The sequence below is a fragment of the Megalops cyprinoides genome, chromosome 6, assembly GCF_013368585.1.
Source record: "Megalops cyprinoides isolate fMegCyp1 chromosome 6, fMegCyp1.pri, whole genome shotgun sequence".
In the NCBI taxonomy this organism is placed as follows: domain Eukaryota; kingdom Metazoa; phylum Chordata; class Actinopteri; order Elopiformes; family Megalopidae; genus Megalops; species Megalops cyprinoides.
Window position 1 is genome coordinate 1,269,738 of NC_050588.1, and position 20,237 is coordinate 1,289,974.

A 20,237-nucleotide genomic window follows, 5' to 3' on the forward strand; every position below is an offset into this window, starting at 1 on the left:
TTGCTCAAGGGTACAGCAGCAGTGTCACAGCAGGGAACTGAACCAACAAACTTTTGGTTATAAGCCCTGCTTCTTAACTGTGCTATACTGCAGCCCCTATGAACGTATGTGACATTCCATATCCTTTCTTACAGATTACTGACTCATGTGAGACAAATTTCCCTACACACCTCTCAGACAGTTTTGAATTTCAGGTTCCCCTTACATTAGGCAACACTGAAAGCTGGCCAAATTAAATGTAGGACGAATGGGGCTGCTAATATTGTTTGTAATTATTGGTTCATTTCATTGAACAGTTATTCTGAAGAAGTCCAACAATATGTCTCTTCACACAAGTGTGTAGAGTACTACTGACACAAGAGATCAGGTGCCCTTCTATGGAATGCTCTTGCGGCACAAACCAGAAGCACGTTATTCTCAAATACTTGACAATTCCACACATATAGCAATATTGTCACAGATTAAATAACCATATTGTGCAATACAGTTTTGTACCGAACAAAATTGTGTGGGGATGGGTAGTTAATCACACAAGGAAACAGCAAAAATCCATTGAATCGTTTTGATGCAAAAAATGATAAAATTCTAGAGAGTAATTTTTAGCAACTTATTTTTGGATGTCATGCGCACAAGAGGGCTAAACAAGGTTTTCATGATCTTATTTGTATTTAAAATACATAAACAATATATTCCTAATTCCACTACTTCAGATGCAGACCAGAGTACCTAATGAAATGTCATTCCATGTTCATAAGTTGATTCAACAGGTTCATTAGTTTATTGTGCTAAAACATCTATCATGATAGCACTAAATATGACACCCAGGTCATCGCCCTCTATAGAGAACTATAACAGCCTACACAGCAAAACATGAACAAATGTATATAAATGTCTATCATGTAAAATTAGCGCTTGTTGTGAAACATTTTTCAAAAAATGCAGTGATGAGAACTGGACTCCTTACCAGAGGGATAATTTGTGTAAAATAATACATAACAGATAATGGGGTTTGCTAAGCGAACAAACTTTGTGACATAGGATAAATCACGCCTGGATGTGATGACACATCTGTAATCTTTCCCTTTTTTTAATGCCACTTGGTGGCAATGCATGTCAGCCTCTTTGGAGATATAAGAACTTTCAAGCACACCTACTTAAGGGGACACAATAAAAGTGAAGATATTTAAAGGAAATAATCAGCAACTGGTGTTTATGGAAGACTGAGGCCACCAGTGGGTCCAGAAGGGTGTCCATTGCCCAGTTCCCACCATGTTGTGAACATGACGAGACCCCCAAGTGGTGTTGGGCAAGATTTCGGTATTGCTGTGTCCGTGTGCCACACCATAGGGCTCAGCAATGTAATGCTGGGATGTTGTTATCCCGACAGTGACAAAACCATGGCACAGCATGCGACCCAACTTGGGGAGAGAGGGGTCAGATGGAAAGCTCTACCGCAGTCTTTAGTGGAAATGCAAAGCCATTTGTACCCAGTGTGGACTTCTTACTGGCGATTCAAAAACACCTCAAAACCCATTTCATTAAATTGTAACAGTCTGTCATGACTACAAAAGCATCCACCCAGACCATTCCTGGTAGTACAAAAATACAGTTAAAATGTAAAAAAAATTATTATACCTGAAACAATTCCATTTCGTAAGGTGTAGCTATTTTCCAGATGAAGTTTCGTACTGTAATTAGAGGTGTGTGTAGAGGTTGCAGGAATCCTTTTAAAAGACGCCTTGTAACCTGTAATAGTGCATCAACATAAAATGACCAATCATATGTATTATAATATATATTATTATATATTAACTGTCAGTTATAATAAAATGAAAGAAAAAAAAAAACTTCATGAATAGACTTTTGTTTTTGCAGTTTATAATGACCTGTCACTTGCAACCTCAGAGTTAAAGTGTTTCCTTTTAATTCAACTGCTGTCCAGACCTGACTTTGCCTGTGGGAATGTGGAGCTGGAAAGTGTCTAGTGCAGAAGGGCACTTACATTACACCTGCTTTAAGAGAAAATGCTACTGGCTCTGTGACAAATGGTCCAATCATGAGGGGAGAATGAGGAGAGACACCGCGCTCCTCCCTAACTGCCTACAGCTGCTTCCCTCATCTCTCCACACACGCCTCGCTGTCCATGTTGTTCAGTAGATAAATGTCCATGTGACTCGTCAGGCCCAGACGCATCTGAGAGAGAAGGGGAGATGGGGAGAGGGAGAAAGAGAGAGAGAGTGTGTAGGACAAACAGATGGGGAGAGAAAGAGGCTATTAACTAATGATCTGTTTTTATCGGTTTATGTCTTTAAAAAAGTCTCAGAACCATTTTAGAATGCCTCCCTGTATCTTATTGCGTAAGATCTTATGAAGAGGACATTCTCCAAATCATCAGCGTCTTTTACTTCAACACCGGTGAGCCAAGTGATTTCACTGGATTACGATTAGCTCAGAATTACATCTCTGACATCGCTCATACTCTTCCATTCATTTGCCTTTCCCATTTGTTTGTAAATCAGCAATCCAGCCTGAAATTTTCTAATGTGCACCTCATTGTTTTACAGTACCTACACTTTACAATTTTTGGAATATTCATTCACCACAGGTATCCTCAGCTTTGAAAGAGTTTTAACAACTACAAATTTGAGTAGGATTCTGGAGCAAACTGAGCAATTAAATTTAAAAAATCAAAAAATAAAGAAGACGAAAACACACTCATGTTATTTAGTTTTGTGTTTCTAGTCCCATGCATGCAGGTGCTGCAGTCGCCCTTAAACTGAACCCCATACTGTTGCATAGGCGTGGCCTAACCTGCAGCAGTTAGGCTCCCATGTGCAACATGTCATAGGACACTTCTGAATGAGCAAAGGGCTAAATGAATGAGAGGGGTATCAGTGGTGGCAGAGGATACTGGAATTGAACAGCGATGGCAGGTTTACTTACTGCATGGATATCCTGAGCAACAGGCAGAGCAGGCTTGCAACACAAGTAAACACAACACCTTCATTGACACAGAGGTCAAAGGTCAAAGTCTTGCCACATAAATCAATTTAACTGAGCATATCAACTTCTTTTCCAAGTTTCAGGAAGCACATCTCTTCCAGGGATTAAGACAGAATGATGGGGAAAGACAGAGAGAGAGTAGGGAGGGACAGAGAAGAAAGAAAATGAGAGACTATTCTAATGATTTTATTGGCTCATTGCTGACTGGGTGATCCATTCAGAGCTTGATTCATACATCCTGTGATTCATACTCAAGCGCTGCATGATCTGTGCCTCTCTGAACTGAGTGTGTTAGGACAGTAACACTATAGCACAGCTGTGACTCACTGACCACCACACAAAACAGCACAACACAAAGACACTTGGATTCATCTAACTGTTTTGCCTTTATTTCTTTCACATTTTTTAATTGGTCGATGAAGTAAAAGACAACACCGTTGAGCATCTTGCCTGTGCCATGTTCAAGAATGGCCCTTGTGCAGTTCTTAAAGTTCAGCTGAGCTGCGAGGGCCTTCCTGGTGCAGTCACACCCATCAAACAGACAGAGGGACAAATACGACCAAAGCATTGATGGCTTAAGGCCAAACGTCTTTTTAATTCGATTTAACTGACAGCAAATACGTAATCTGCAGTATCACCCAGAATCAATATGCTTAAGAATTTTAAAGAGTTTAACATAACTGAACATCATGTCCAAAAAAAGCTGAGTTGAAAATGTATATTTTGTCTATTACATTGGAAGAATAAGGAAATCACAGTTCCATTTTTGTATGGTTGAAGAAATACATGTTCTCTTAGGTGCAGCGAGGCAATAAAACTGAGTTAAAACAGTTACAACAGTAGTTTTGGGTGACTGATTAGAACTGCTACAAAGTTTTAAACAAGTCAACGTTGTTTGTTTCTTCAAGGCCTTTCTGAACATTAACAATGATAATTTGTGTTTGTGAAAGTACAGCAGTCCAGAGGAAAATGATACAGTCTTGGCTCAGCTGCCTCAAGTACCCATTCCGTTCCAGTGCTTAAAATGATCCAATCAGCTTTGTTAATGAGAATGCTACACGGTAACTGAAAATAACGGAAAATCAAACTCAAGTATAATGTTATAACGGAAAGGTTCACAATGTGCAGTGATGTCAAGAGGCACACGCACATACAGACAATAGTGATCTGGTTTAATGAAACCTGTGCTTGAAAATATATTAAAAATAACAGGTAAATTGGGAGAGTCGTTCGGAAACCCTCAAAGTCCATGAAGGTAGGACGGTTGTGTTACTGGGTGGCTCTATGGTGCAGAGTCACCATCTGTCACGCTGGAATGAATGTACCAGCCCTTCCCTCTTTTCTACTGCAATACCACCCGAGGCCTCAGCCAGAGAGATTTCCACACATGATCTGTCGTTGATTCACACCGCTGCTATGGTTTCTCACAACAAGCTTGTTTCAATACGTTTAGGGTTCCACCAGTAAATCAACATTAAAAAAAAAACAGGAAGACTTCTGGCTTATTCTAGGAGACGTTATCAACGACAGACTCACTTTCCAAATCCAATTAAGAAATGACCTGATGATGTCAATAATAATCATAATAAAATATTGTACAAAAAACACTGGTGGGTCTGCAACGTCCTGCACCAATGGCATGCAAATTAAAATACTGATGGGCAACACAGAGGGAAAGGGACAACAAAAACACACAATACCAAATATTTCACATTTAAACTGAGAATTTGAGATTCATTATATCTGACTAAACAGCTTACAACCTGGTAAACAGCTTCATGTTATTGGACACCGGGTCATGGCATACAGTAAGCATCAAACACCTGCAGTTGTGCCTTCATGTTCTGCACACTGAAGATATTCTGCAGCTCTACGAACAAGCTTCTGTTATTCAAAAAGACCTGCAGATCCAAAAACTGAGCATTTTGTAATGATACCATCAAGAACCAAGAGGAAACACTGTTCACTCCACTCAGACTGCGAGTGGTCGCGTTATGCTCGGCTTTGGAAAAGGCTGGACTGCTTATAAGCACGCCTGCCTCTTCAGTTCCTAAACCGAAGAAGGTATCCACATTGTAGCTGCTCTCTCTAAAACATAATGAGCAATTTCTTCCATCAAGTTATACATAATGTTAGTAATTCAGTGTTCTGTTCTACCGCAGTCATTAAATGAATGAACTTGAACTGACAAATAACAGCAGCTGTTTGAATTCTAAAACATCCGTCTGGACCCAAAGGCACACAAAATACCCAGAAATACTAAATTAAATATTAACAAAAAATAAAATATGTAAAATACATGTTAAAAATAATCATAAAGGCTGACTTACTTAATTCAGGATGTTTGGAAAAATGAGGAAACAGTTATGGGTTATACCAAAAAAATCCTCTAAATCGCGTTAAATCATATGAAACGCTATCATTGTGTTATGGTGACCTAAAGCAAGAAGCGAAAAAGGTACAAAGGTATGCTTAAAAGAAACATACCTCTGTGCCTCTAGTTTGATTTTGGAGGGGAATACAAGTGCAGTCATACCAGTTTAAAAACACACATCTGCTTGATCAAGCCGCCTCCAATATCCCAATGCCCTCTCCTGGACAGCCTCACTTTGAGAAGCATGCTGAAAAGGATTGTGGGAATTCTGCTGGGGGCCCATTTAAGAGTCGAATTCCGGCTGCTCCTCTATTAACATTGCAGGCCCGTTCCTTACCCTGCTGCACACATCCAGACAGGACACACCCAGAGCGATGAGGCACTGCCAGGCCTGTAGGCAGACAGAGAGTGAGGGTAGGTACGTATACACATACCTACACGCGCACGCACACACACACACACAGAGCGCCATGAGGCACGGCCATGCCTGTGGGCAGGGAGAGAAGGGGGGGGGGGGGGGGGGGTAGCTACATGTATACACAAAAATATACACACACATTTAATCACATAATCAAACTTATAAACACACACAACACACTCTTTTTTTGCTCAAGTCCTTAACTTTTGCACCATTTTCAGAAAAAAACTGATTAAAAACGCAGTGATTTGTTATGCTGCCATTGCTTCAGCAGGAGTCCTTGTTTACTTGCACAATCTTTGACACACTCAGACTGTCACCTGACTGTGAAATCAGTTGAGATTTACAGCACTCGCAATCAAGCAGCACCTGCCAGACTGCCATTTCCTGGGAGGAGGGACACGTGAATGTCACAAAGTTTTTTATGCTTTTATGCAACCCTCTTTCTGGAATCACCAATTCTGCATCGTGCTCATCTCACCGCTGCAACCTCTGCTCTTCCACAGGGGCACTTGAGGGAGAGGAGTGGACACATGCTACACAGCTAGTGGCATGGCTTCTACAAGACATTCCAAAAGGGCATCTAATGCCAGTCAGTGGAGCAAGTGCTCCTTGGAGGATGGGCACTACCAAACTGGCATCATCCAAGATGCTCACAGGCACATGTCAATTCACACAGTGCCTGAGAGCAGCAAGAGGAGGACACCCTGACCTATGTACCCACCCCTGACCCCAGCGCAATAAAGCCAGCTGTGGGCTCCCGGTCATCATTGACTGATGACATGGCCAGTTTTGAACCCGTGCCATAGGGCTCAGCCACAGGAGACAAGGGATCTGACTTAGTGTGACAAAGCTGTCAATCAGAGACCTAACAATGTCGAGTGACAGACTCACTTTGGTGACGAAACTTTTTCAAGTTTCCAAAAAATTTTGAGGAAAAGATAAACAACCAAGTGACGACCAAGTGAATTCTGTGGCGTACAAAACACACAGAGACACGAGACCATGACATATGAACCTGAATTGAAGAGATACTACAAGGCAGCATAGCTCTACTAGCTGCTAGCATTATATACCAAGCATTTCTATGGAAAAGTATCATACCTGTACAGTCAAGAAAAATTAACTAATTAATTTATTTAATTAATTAACTTTAGTGCTAGCAGCTTTGAAACAGCACACTCAACTAAGAATTGAGTAAAGCTCTTTTAGGTCTATACTACACGGAGGGGACCTGTGTGGGAGGAGCCACTCACCAGGTAACCCACGAAGGCCAGGTAGGCAACGGACAGGAGGGCGGACAACACATAGAGAAGCACGCTGTTCAGGGTGGTCACGTAGACAAGCACGAAGTACATGTTGATGGCGCAGACCACCAGGATCACCACCCCTCCAGCTATCCTCCACACCCTGTGGAACACACAGCACCCTGGGTCACATGATCTGTACACCCAGCAGAATCTCCTTATTCACAGACTCTCACACAGCTGGGTGCTTTTTTCCGCACATTGCCCATTTACATGGTTGGATTACATTACTGTCATTTAGCAAATGCTCCTATCCAGAGTGACATTACATAGGTTTCAGTTTTATCCATTGACATGGATATTTACTGAGGCCGTTTTGGAATAAGTACCTTCCCCAACGGGCTGGACAGGGGGGAACTGAACCAGCAACCTTTTGGTTTTCAGTCCTGCTCCTTACCACTACACCACACTGCTAGTAACTAAACAGATTCAGGCCAAGTGCCTTGCTCAAGGGCACCCGAGGATTTGACCCTGCGACCACTTGGTCGCAGGCTCTGGGCCGTCACCAACAGGCTGGGCAGTCAGGCGAGTGCTGAGGGGCAAAGCATGCTGGTGTTCAGCGTTAGACACTTACAGTCCGTTGGCAAACTCGCTCATGATGGAGGTGAGACTGGTGAAGGTGAGGATTGGGATCAGGGCAAACGGCAGCTGGGAGAAAGAATTAAAAAAGAGGAACATTTGGCTTGGATGCTAAACAGGCCATAAATCAGATTTAAATCAGCCCCTCCCTCTTCTACACATTGCAGACCCCTCCCCTCACTTCCCCCCGCTACACAAAGCAGACCCATCCCCTCCCCCTCAATCATGATTCAGACCCCTCCCCTCTCTCCCCCTCACCTGCATGCTCTGCAGTACATTGAGGAAGTCGTTCATGCCCGTCAGGTGCTGCACGTCCTGGAAGATGGCCACCAGCAGCGTGGGTGTGATGGCGATGGAGCGAGTGAGCAGCACACGGGCGAAACGTGACCAGTGCAGGTTCAGAAAGCCCTGAGGTAACAGGTGGAGAGAGAGCCCCGTTGAGGCCAAACACACACTCATCTCAAAAACACACACACACTCACCTCATGGGAACCACTTCACATCCTGATAAAACAACTTTCTTCACAACTGCAAATCCTAAAGGAACATCTTCCTTTTAGAGGGAAAGACAGAATCTCATTTTCTCATGAGGAAGGTTCTTGAGGGAATGACATCCTTACCACATGTTATTCTCTCAAGGTACTAAGTCAGTTACATACATCATACTAAATTGTTCCCTCAAGATTTAAATATTTTTCAGATCCATGTTTCTTTAGGGGCTTCATACAAACTGGGAACAGGGAAAAAATGCACACAGTAATGCAATTTAAGCTCCACACTGAGCCAGGCTTTGTGCTTTGTTACTGTCACACTGACCTCCATGACAAACTGGCCAGAGTAGGTCCCTGTCATGGTGGAGCTCTGGCCTGCGGCCAGGATCCCAACTGCCCAGATGTAGAGAGCCGCAGGGCCGAAGAAGCAGCCGAGCACCACGCCCTGTCACACAGAGACGCACACACTGCCACATTCAAGAAAAGAGCCTTTCCAGCAACCTCTGCTTTAATTCACTGTTTCGCGCCATGCAGACTCACCCCTTTGTAGATGTCAACCTGCAGGGTGGTGTTTACTGGGGGGAAGAGATCAGTGTGGGGACTGCTGCTCTGATTACACTTCATATTCTGAAAGAGAGAACGTTACACACCTAATTCAAGAACATACAGAGAACGTTACACACCTCATTCTACAACACACAGAAGACATTAAACACCACATTCTAGAACACAGAGAATATTACACACCTCATTCTAGAATAAAGAGGAAACGTTACACACCTCACTCAAGAACACAGAGAAAGTTAGAGCAGGACAACCTTGACCTGGAAGGCAACCATTACCCACCACTTCCCAGTTGGTCTTGTTGTAGAAGGCCTCAGCAAACACAGCCACCACGAAGACATTGATAAGGAAGGAGACAAAGAGCGCAATAGTCGACTCAATGAAGAAGTACTTGTTGGCCTCCTTCACCTCCTTCTTGTTGCTGCGGTCGACCTGCCGGGACTGAGCGGAAGGAAGAAAGAAGAATGGTGACAAGCCCACTCCAGCTCTCCAGCGGAACCTAGCACAGTCACTTTTAACGGTGATGCGTAAACTATTACAGTTCAGCTTTGCCTCTGAAGGAAACCTGAAATTCAAGCTGTCTCTAAGCACAGACTCATTGACCATGGGCGAATTCAGGCAGGAAACCCCTGATGACTGCTGGAGGGGTACTAAGCCTTCATGAATCTTCCTTTTAACAGGTCTGTCCGTGGTGTGTGCTAAATTTTCTTTTCCTGGCATTCATTTCCAGATACTCACCGGTCTCTGTTGACCTTGGAGCCACTCTGAAATTCCAGGTTAACTGATTCCAGTATACCCCTTTATTGGGTATGGTATTTGCGGAATACGCTGTTAAAAGTGGTCCTGCTACAGCCATGTTCGTTCGTTACTGGTGTTTGAACAACTAAAGTAATGTCAGTGGTTGGCAAAAATCCGTCTGATTCGATATCGATCTGTAAAATTTGTGGATCAATCTTTTAGGCTAGAATGCATTTTCCAGTTTTCATTTCCGCAATGGTTAAACATAGCCAGAGAATTAAATAGACAGGCTCTGACATAGCCTAACTGTCGTATTAAAGGCAAATACTAGTCGCTGTTAGTCATTGTAGCTACCTTACAAACCAGCTTTCCTTGAGCTAACTGATGCAAATACATTGCTGCTTCATGTCATTAATAAGTAGGCAATGATACAGGTTGGTTTTGTTTTTAAGGAACTATACCCATGTGTTCCTCAAATAAAAAGATTTTGGTATACAGCCATGCGTCGCTTAACGTCTACGATACGTTCTGTGAAATAGGACGTTATGTGATTTGGACGTTGTGCCAACACCATACTATATACTTAGCAAACCTATATGGAATAGGCACAAGATTAGATGCTGCTGCTCACGAGTCAAAGCATACACTGTTATACAGTAAACTTTTTAACTGTAAGTATGCAAAGTTCACATTAAAACAACGATAGAAAGTACAGTACAGTACATAGGCTACATAAGACATTAGCATAGGCATTTATTATGACTATCAAGACATGTATTATACGGTATACTATGTATTGTACCATTATACGCCTGGCAGTGCAATCGCTTTATTTCCATGACACATGAGATACACGTGTTGCGTGCGGAAAGCGTTGCCTTCGCTACGCCCGGTTATGTCCGCTACGTCCCGTTGTGCGATCTGGATTTTTAAACTTTATCATAACCTTATGGGACTACGGACGTATATGCGAACGGACGTTGTCCGAATGGATGTTAAGTGGCGCGTGACTGTACAAGCCTTTGGCCTTTTCTTTAGTGATTTTCACAATTTCCAGTGACTCTGCATTTGTAAATTTGTGTTTCCTTTAGAGCTTTTTAAACATCTCCCCAAATATGGAATGCTGCTATATAGTATTTCATATCTCATTCTTATTGAATCGATAATGAATTGGAATTGAATGGAATCGGATTGAATCTAATCGTTAGCTTGTGAATCGGATGCGAATCGAATCGTGGCATCTGTGCCAATACCCAGCCCTAATCACAATATGAAAGAACCAGTACGAACCAACATGGCTAATAGACTAGCATAACTAGTTTCTGTGGCAGGAAAGGGACTGGGGGGGGGGCGGTGATGCACACACAAGGCACTTATCCACAATCCATCTCGATTGCCAAGAGAAGGATTGTGGGTGATGTTTCTTCTGCCTTCTGCCAGTGAAGGATTGGATACCTTGACGAGGGCGGAGTGCAGGTAGATGTTGTGCGGCATAATAACAGCACCCACAATGCCCACAGCTTGCTCCAGCTGCGGCGTGCCGCAGCCGGCACAATAAGGCACAAACATCCCCTTTAGGACCTCCCCCTGGTCCGGACGCACCACCACATACTGCGGAGAGAGAGTGAGAGAGAGGCACCATGGCAAATCATACACTTGTAATCACAACCACACCCAGAGAGAGCACAGTCATGACCACGCCCATAGAGGGCTTACATAGAACATATAATCAAGGCCACACCCACAGTGCTTAGATGCCCCCATGCAGAGGATTACAAAACACAATTGGGGTACCTCGTATCCAAAGCTGACAGCCATAATTGTTATAAGAAACCCAAAAAAGGCCTCAAGTTTCCTTAGACCTAGAAAGGGAAAAAGAGCCAAAGTTATCCCCTGCAATATTGTGCTGATAACAAGGTAGATTTTTAAAAACTAATTACATTGTGTCCATGGAATGGCAAGACTTATGTGAAGAGGTTTAGTAACCTCACTGAACTCCACAAAACCATGCAAAGGCACTGCTGAGTGGTGCCTACCATATTTGTCCAGGAAGAGGAAAACAAAGGTATCGATGATGGTGATGAGAACACCCCCCCACAGAGGAATCCTGAAGAGATTGAAGAGATTGAAAAGCACAGTTTATGAGGGATGACGTTGTCTATTTGACCCTTGACCCCTTTGACAGTACCTGCCCATGGAGAGGAGGTTGAAGGCGATGGCGCAGCCAATGACTTCCTGCATGTCTGAGCCAATAATGGCCAGCTCCACCATCAGCCAAAGTATAATGCGCGGTACCTGAGAGAGAGAAAATGGAGGGGGGAGGGGAGAGCAAGTAAGAGCAAAAAAGCAAGGAGAGTGAGAGGGGTAGAGACAGTTGGGAAAAGAGGGAGAAATACATGGAAAGAGGGAGAGCAAAAGAGAGGAAGGGGAATACCATGAGAGGCTTGTGAATAAAACATGCAATGAATTAAACTCATATACATGAATCCTGCTGCCAAAAATCAACACACTGTAGCAAGGGCTGACATCTATTAGATGCAGGACTGGGGGGAAAAAAGACCTACCATGTTTAATTAACCTTTCTGTTGGGAGGTTTCTGTTGGGAGGTGTGTACAGTTAACTGAAGCCCATTCATTTTGCATAGATCTGAGTCCCTCCCCCATTCACTGCATACTGACGGTGCTAACAGAATAAAGACTTTATCATGCAGTAAAGGTACATGGCCTAATCAGTTCCACTGTTCTTCAGCCAGGTTTAGCCTGACTGTGGACAGTCGTTGGGCTACTCACCATGGGGTACTGCCGGTGGCACACTTCTGCCAGGTGCATTCCTGTGACCACGCCCAGCCGGGCTGCCAGCCTCTGCAGCAGGAGGCCTATGATGGTGGCCCCCAGGAGCACCCAGAGCAGCTGAGGACGTGGACAAAGAGGGGTAAGGGGTGTGTCTCTCCACATGCGGGTGGCTCCTCGAACTGCTGCTCTATCGAATGCTGTCCTCAGGTAAACGGTCCTGTGTTTATCTGGTTGGATGTGTCAACGGATCTGGTACCTTAAACCCAGCTACGGCACCAGACTGCAGGTCTGACTCAATGTTCCCTGGGTCCAGGTAGGCGATGCTCATCAGGAACCCGGGTCCTGTGAAAGCCCACAGCTTCCGGAAGCTGAACCCCATCTACAGGGAGTGGGAGAGGGAGTAAACTGCCCTGACCACACAACATGGTAAACACTATGATAACTATTGACTACATATCTGTGTATTTGCGTGTACAAAATAAAAAGCAAATAACAAATAAATTTTAGGCTACATTAGGCGTTAAGGTCCTTCTCTGAAGACCTGAATCCTTCACTCCATACCTCACTGATGTCCTCTGGAATGGGGACCTTCTCCTCAAAGTAGGTGGAGAAGGGCTCCTCCTGGGACACCGGGGAGGCTGGAGGGGAGACAGAGCTGTACTGCGTGGCCGTCGTCTGAATGACTCCATTCTCTTGATGGGCTTCCTCTGAAAAAGGATAGAGAGAAAGCCTCACAATAAGAAAGAAATGGGGAGACAGAGAGAAAAAAATGACATGAAGAAACAGGGAAGGAGAGAAAGGTGGATAAGAGATTAATACATGAAAGAAAGAGAGGAGATGAGGAAAAGAGCAGAATTGGCAATTTAGGAGCAGCCACACAGAATATGCTGCTTCTCATAGCCTGAAACAAGCTATATAAGGATATAACTTGCCAATACTGAGAAGCTCTTTTCATTTTACCAGACCTGAAGGGGGGCATGACGTGTGTAGGAAAATTCCCATACATTGCCCAAACAGAACGTGTGTAGTAAGCGTAAGGTGGTTAACAATCGGGATGGGCAAATGTCAGTGTCAGCGTTGACTTCCCCTACCAAATTCTCTACCACATATTGCATACAAACGTCTGAATGCCTCATCAATGCTGCTAGAGGTGAACTGCGCTGCACCAGGGATGGTTTACAGATTGCTTACATGGCACCTTTCACCCCATTAGACTTTATAACTTCCTCCACATGTCTACCGCCCAACAACGAGGCACTACATCCCACTGCCTCAGCAAGGGTGCATCCTAGGCAATCCAGTTTAACGCAGCTATTAAGTTACACAGTGCACCATGCTGGAGAGCACAACCACTCATAAAGCGCACGGCACACCCACCAGTGAAAAATACAACCTGAGGAGTGAGTGTGGGAAGTCAGAGCGTTGTTTTGTTCCCTCACTTGCACAATGACTGTCTGCAGAGTCTGGCGGAGACTTGGAGATACTCACTGAGCCTGGAACTCTCACTCACAGTGCGTCTGAGTCGTCCCATCTGCGCTGCGGGTCAGCCTTTCCACGTCTCTCTCCAAGGACTGAGTACTGCTTCGAAGTAAGCTTCTCTCCTTTTAACCTCTGACTCGTTCACTCGCTCTCATTCTCACTCTCTGTCTCTGTCCCTCTCTCTTTCTTCCTCTCTCTCACTATGCCTTTCTGTTTCTTTGTCTGTGCTGATATGTGCAGCTCTACTTTTATGGGCAGGCTTGCATATAAAGGTCCCAGGAACGTCCCATTTAAATTAAAAAAAAGCTGAGCTGTCAGTAAGTCGTGCACCCCCCCCCCAGCCCCCTCCCCCCACATGGTGTGGCAACAGGCTTGCTCACAACTAGTCACCTGACTTCCATTCTTGCCCCATATTTACATTCACACTTTGTTCCTTAGCAGACACTCTTATCCAGAGTGACTTACAAGATGAATGTAAAACATTACATTTACATTTTTGACATCCAGCAGACATTCATATCCAGAGGAACATACAAGATGAGTATATTTAACATTTACACTGCTGACATCTGACACTTTTATCCAGAATGACTCCAGAAATCAAGCACAAAGGGTGTCTGACAAAAGCACACAAAATGTCACACAAAAAAGGACACAATCATCCATCAACACAAACAAGGTCCAGTGTCCAACACACATGGGTGAAACCACAAATGCACACCTGGCCCAACATGCAAGTGCAACAGAATATAGTACCAGACAATGGGAAACATGCATTCAAAGACACTTTGATCTGAAGACTATTTATATTTGTCTATTTTTTAGACAAATATGAATAGTGAAGTTGATGCCTATGTATGAATTTCTTTGCAAAAAAAAATATGTTTAAAAAATATTTTGCCTACTTTGAAGAATCTAAAACATAAGATTTTGATTTTTGATTTAACACTTTTTGGTCACTGCATAATTCCATTTGTGTGATTTCATAGTTTTGATGTCTTTATTATTATTCTTAGATGTAGAAAATTAAGAAATGAAGAAAAACCCTTCTATGAGTAGGTGTGTCCAATCTTTTGACTGGTCCTGTATATCTGACAGGAGTGTACAATTCCAGTATACTACCAGCACAGAACCTAAAGTAAAATTTCCACACATAAAGAAAGGGATTATAGTTTAGGCCTATATTATGTTAACTGACAAGAATAATATGGGACAGTGATGTGAAAAGACCTCCCCCACTGCCGGCATTGGACTCCACACAGCACACACTCTCACTCTGGGACCACCAAAAACCACACTTTATTTTCCCAAAATGAGTAAATTTCAAGCCCCAAATCATACATATATATCACACGGCAATGCTGGGTAATAAGAACTTTTTACTGAGAAAGCAACCCACAGGCCCCTTTTCAGATGAACACTGACTCAACTCAAGGTGCCAGAGGCTGTATTTGTCTCCTTTGCTCCTTTGCCAGGTCCACAAGTTAAGATCTGTTTTTAACTTACTGTTGCAGCAAAGATGAGGTGAAAATAACCACCTGCCAAAGTCAGCTTCCTGTTGATGCCAGAGAGAGTGAGGCTGGTAGATCTGTATGGAATATGGTAACAGTGCGCTAGAGCCCAGGGAGCTGGGCTGAGACATCACATGCTCGGCACATGGTACCTTCCAGGAGATTGGATTCCTGGTCCATCTTCATCAGGCTCTGGTGTGGCAGAGAGATGGGCGGGGCTGTCCGGGAGGGAAACTGAGACCTGCAGGCAAAAACAGGGACAGCCACTCAATTGTGACATCACAAGAGGCTGACAAAGCCCCTCATACCTCTTCCAGTTTCCACAGTCCATGCATTCAGGTGTCCTTAGTGCATATTTCTAGGCAACCAGTCTCCCATGTTCCCCTGCTCAACAACACAAGCTGAATCCAAATTAAAAAAAAAGAAAACGTGGAAAAGGCTGACAGCATGTATTCATGACAGCACACATTTCCTGACCACAACATGACGCCCACGAGATGAGCCAAACTCTAAAACTGAAAAAAAGGACAAAAACATCCTCTTTAGTGGTTCACATGCCACTCAAATGGAAAAATGAACAATTAAGGAAGTTAGTATGAAAGCTAAATTTGCAGTATCACTATGACACAGCATGTTCCACCAGCCACCACTCTGAGAACAGTTAAAAAAAGAGAGCAATTTTAGCATTAGGTCCTTGTGCCTTTTTGAGCTGACCGCAGAATGTCCTTCCTCAGCTACTCCATGGCCCCATTTCACTTCCCGTGATGTGAAGAACAACGTGGCAGGCAGTCAACAGACCTCCATTAACATTTAAGCAGAACTCCTGCATTCAAGACTAAGGCTCTGCAAAGCTCACTCTCAGCCAACGTATACCATACACCCCTGTCCAATGGCACCTTCTAGCATCTTAACACACCTGATAGCCTTTTTTATCTGAAGCATACTTACTACTGCAGCCAGGCAGACTGTGATGATTCTGATCTGTCCCTCAGTCAAAAAGGAACAGCAGGAAGGAGAGAGCAGGTTAATCAGACTGATCGGCACAGCTGGGGGGAAGGGGTGTGGAGACGGTGGAAGAGAACGCTCCACCCCTCTACCCCCTTTTCCCCAGCTAATCTCCAAGCTCCAGTACACCCCATTGCCCTCTATCTCTCTCGCCTCTCCAACTGAATAAAGTCCACACACACACACCCAGCTAGTCTTAACTCAGTGAGGGGTAGGCCTATGTACATGGAAAACAACTACAAGACCATCTCATGATACCCGGATTCACAGAACTCCTTAAAGGATCTCCGAAGGACAACTACTGGGAGTGAGCAGTTAAACGCATGTAATGAATGATATAATAAAATAACCTCTTTCACTCAAAGCAGCTCTGATTGAAATGGTATGCCATACGAGCTCAACAACGCTGGAGTCGACAGTGCCCTTTTAACTACAAAATATCTCAGTAAAAGATGACTCACGCAAATATGCATTATCGTGCAACTTACAAAATACACATTAAAAATGTCATAGCAGAGTAATGGCCTTCTGAACTGTTCCCCCTTGACTTTTCTACACACTGTCATATGACATTGGAAAAAAGAGTGAGAGTGAGAAAGAGAAAATGAATTTAAGCAGAAGAGGCAGTTCAGATGAAGCAACAGCTGAAATGCATGGATATTAGCAGTAAAACAATGCATTTGGTGCACACAAGTTAACAACTAACAAATATTTCAGATCCTTTGTCTCTGGTGTTAATGGCAAACCCAATATCACCACTTTTGCTACAAAACCCAGACAGCTCCCAGTGAATTTAGCAATTTCCAAACCCATCAAAATGCATTACAAGCATAGTTTGAATACATAAATGTCTTTATGCATATTTTGGGAAACATTTTACAAACATGAACTCTGATAATAACTGGGTGAGAGAAAAAACAAAAAAGCAAATATTTTTCCACATTGTTGCATAAGTGAACGACCTCAGAGTGGGGATCAGACCAAATATTTTGTGGGAAAATTAACAGACTGTGACAAGAACAATGAAACTGCTCAGGGAAAAAATATCTAGCAAAACAAGTCACTACAAGTAGCAATTACCAATTCAAAGTAACTAACTAGTTTAAACTACAACCCATAGAAACCAAAAGCCTTTGACTTGCAGAGTTCCTTGACTATGATGCAATTATACACAGAGACAAGATTATTGGGCACACTAGCCCTTTCCAAGAAATAGACTGCGTCACATTGTCAGACTATGCTACCATGTGAGCAGGTGCATCCCTTTAATGGCAATACTTCAGCAGGGTAGTGCTCCATGCAACAAGGCTAGGATTGTCCAGGATTGGTTCTGGGCACGTGAAAGTAAATTCATCTTACTGCAGTGGCCTCCCCAGTCCCCAGTCATCAGATCTCAGTCAAATCAAGCACCTGTGGGAGATGGAACAAGCTATTCGGAGTAGATCCACCACAAGCCAATTCGCAACAATTATGGGAAGCACTGGAGTCAGCATGGGTCAGCATCCCTGTGCCGCACTTTCAACAAACAAATTCAGGTTGTTCTGAAGGCAACTTCCTATTAAGTGGGCGTACCTAAGTGTACTGAGGCTATACTTGCCTATCTGATGCAGGGGCGGCGCCAGAGATTTTCTTTTGCTGGTGCTATGGGGTTGCTTGACTTTTCAGCGAGGGTGCTCTGAAATTTAGGGTTTCCCATTAATGTGCCAGTTTAATTTTGACGGCAACACCCCCGACACATGTAGATGACACACGTAGGCTACATACAGTACCCGCTCCACGACAGTTACAATGGCATTCTGTGTTAAACACAAGGCAAGATATTCAGCTCATGTGATATAGATGTAAGGTTCACAAGCCAGGCTACGTAAACACACCTCAGAATATACAATTTCACACAACTGCTAGCAATGCTAGCATCCTCAGCAGCAATCGCGGGCAGGTCCCCTTCCTCATCTCCATCCTTTCGCTTTTCTTGGTCCTGGTCAGTGACTACATGCCCATTGGCTGAATCAGATCATCTGTGTTGGCTTTATGTTTTTTAGTCTAAAAATACTTGGCTTGTTTTATTAACGTATTTATTTATATTTATAAATTATAATATTCACATATTAAAAATGAAAAATTCTAAATAAACCACAGAAATTACTTGGGGGTGCTATGGCTAACCTAGGGGTAGCTACAGCACCCCCAAGCCCCTCCCTGGCACTGCCCATGATCTGATGCACAAAAATGCACATTTATTACTAAAATGCAAAAGGTAGCAAATCATCATTGATAATTCCTGTGCCAAAGTTCAGCCAGGTGGTTCAGCCAGGACTTTTCCCGGAAATAATACCAATCAACCAAGGACCTACGTTTAATGCTTAACTACAAATGAACCTCATATCGTTGCCTGAATGTCACTAATTTACATACTGTCAGATCAGTTTTCAAACCAAACAAATGTTATGTACAGGTAGGTAGTTATAGTCTGTACACGTCACTGCATGTGTCAAAATCTGCACGAGCGTCGGAGAAAAAGTCGGCAATCAGTTCAAAGATCACAAGGAAGGTCAACAAGCCTGCTAGCTGGCTACCGTGCTGGTACGCTGTAAAATGACGTGTCTTACTAGCATAGCCAGTTAGCTAACAAAAAGTTTGCTCATTCAGAAAGCAAGCGATATCGGTTGCACAACCACAATAACAATTAGACATCACCTAAAACGCTAACAAACAAAACCTCTAATCTAGTTACCTAAATTTGGTGGTTTTGCTCAGGTAACTATCAGATTTCACAAAACAACTACTTCAAAAATGACTAGTTCTTGTTATTTCGCGGACTAGCTCTTCGTTACGCTACCCTTGTTCACCTTGTTCTAGCTGGCTACTTCATATGATCCTTCAGTGCTCCCACATACAATCAACACGTCATAATCCGTATAAAGTGTAAAAAAAACTGTATAAATTATCTACTGCTAGCAACAAACGCCCGAGCACAATCACCTAGAACTCTAACTGGGATTAGACAGCTAGCAGGCTACCCGGCCAGATCACTGATTTAGCTACTTGCTTACTCGATAAAGAGCATTAGAAAAAAAAACAGTACAATAAACAAAGCTGGACAGAAATGGCCAGCCGCCAATCTATTATTCAGCTACCAATCCAATTTAGCAACTATGTAGGTAGCTAACTGTTACATAAAACTGGTCAGCTAGCCAAGAGGACAACATGGAAAAAGAAACTCCTTATAATACAAATCTGGAATATAGCTGGCTCGTCTAGATATCCTGAATTGTGCTGTTCGTTATAAGGTAATAGGCAGTTAGCAAAACTAGGCAACTTACAAGCTTCCAAGATAGCTACCTTGCTAACTTTGGTCGGATGCTCATAAAGCATCATAGCGACGTGCTGTTGAAAAGAAATGCCAACATGAAAGTAACGTCTTACCTATCTTAGTATGTTGCTTGCACATAAAGACGGAGATGTTATAATTTAATTAAAATTTTTAAATAAATATAACAGAGACATTACAGTACAAGCTGCACTACATAATATGCATGTTTTCTTCGGGGGAAAAACACGCCCATTTTCTAACTATTGGCTCCACAGACTCACTTCGTACAGTGATTGGTGTAGGTGTGATCCGTCACTCAGGAACGACACAGGCATACACCTGGCGAGTAGGGTCCAGAGAGTGGGCATCGAAGTCAGCATGTGCCAACTATCGTCATGGAGGAGGTAGTGCAAGGTAAAAATGCCTCCGTCGACAGTACCTAGTACAACTGTGTTGGCCTCTTTTATGTTTTTGTTTACTAACCCCTTTGTAAGTTGTAAGGTTTCTGAAAATAAAACATTTACTTGAGATACATTCTTACCTTTTAGATAGCAAGAACACACACTCACATACACAAACATATACACACACACACACCGAGGTAGATAATCTATTGGTAAAAAACTGATTTGGAGAGAGAATGTAAGTGTTCTGTTACATGAA

The 20,237-nt window shown here is 43.2% G+C and overlaps 1 protein-coding gene across 7 annotated transcripts; it reads right to left on the bottom strand.

Annotated features, from left to right (window-relative positions):
• Positions 1-41: 41 nt before the first annotated feature.
• Positions 42-19,829, bottom strand: slc11a2 (solute carrier family 11 member 2). 7 transcript variants are annotated; one of them, XM_036530281.1, is made up of 17 exons: positions 15,565-15,721; positions 15,409-15,497; positions 12,828-12,973; positions 12,523-12,645; positions 12,264-12,383; positions 11,663-11,769; positions 11,511-11,581; positions 11,269-11,336; positions 10,930-11,085; positions 9,019-9,177; positions 8,713-8,799; positions 8,498-8,617; positions 7,940-8,089; positions 7,677-7,750; positions 7,052-7,205; positions 5,715-5,768; positions 42-2,193 (listed from the first exon to the last, which is right to left on the bottom strand). In XM_036530281.1, exons 1-17 carry the CDS (start codon positions 15,585-15,587, stop codon positions 2,116-2,118), a joined length of 1,779 nt encoding a protein of 592 aa, XP_036386174.1. In that variant the 5' UTR covers positions 15,588-15,721; the 3' UTR covers positions 42-2,115. The 7 variants fall into 7 exon arrangements, with proteins under 7 accessions (XP_036386174.1, XP_036386169.1, XP_036386173.1 ...); XM_036530276.1 differs by lacking the exons at positions 42-2,193; positions 15,565-15,721 and adding an exon at positions 19,688-19,829 and having other exon boundaries at positions 3,393-5,768; XM_036530280.1 differs by lacking the exons at positions 42-2,193; positions 15,565-15,721 and adding an exon at positions 17,621-17,643 and having other exon boundaries at positions 3,393-5,768.
• Between the last annotated feature and the right edge of the window lie 408 nt (positions 19,830-20,237).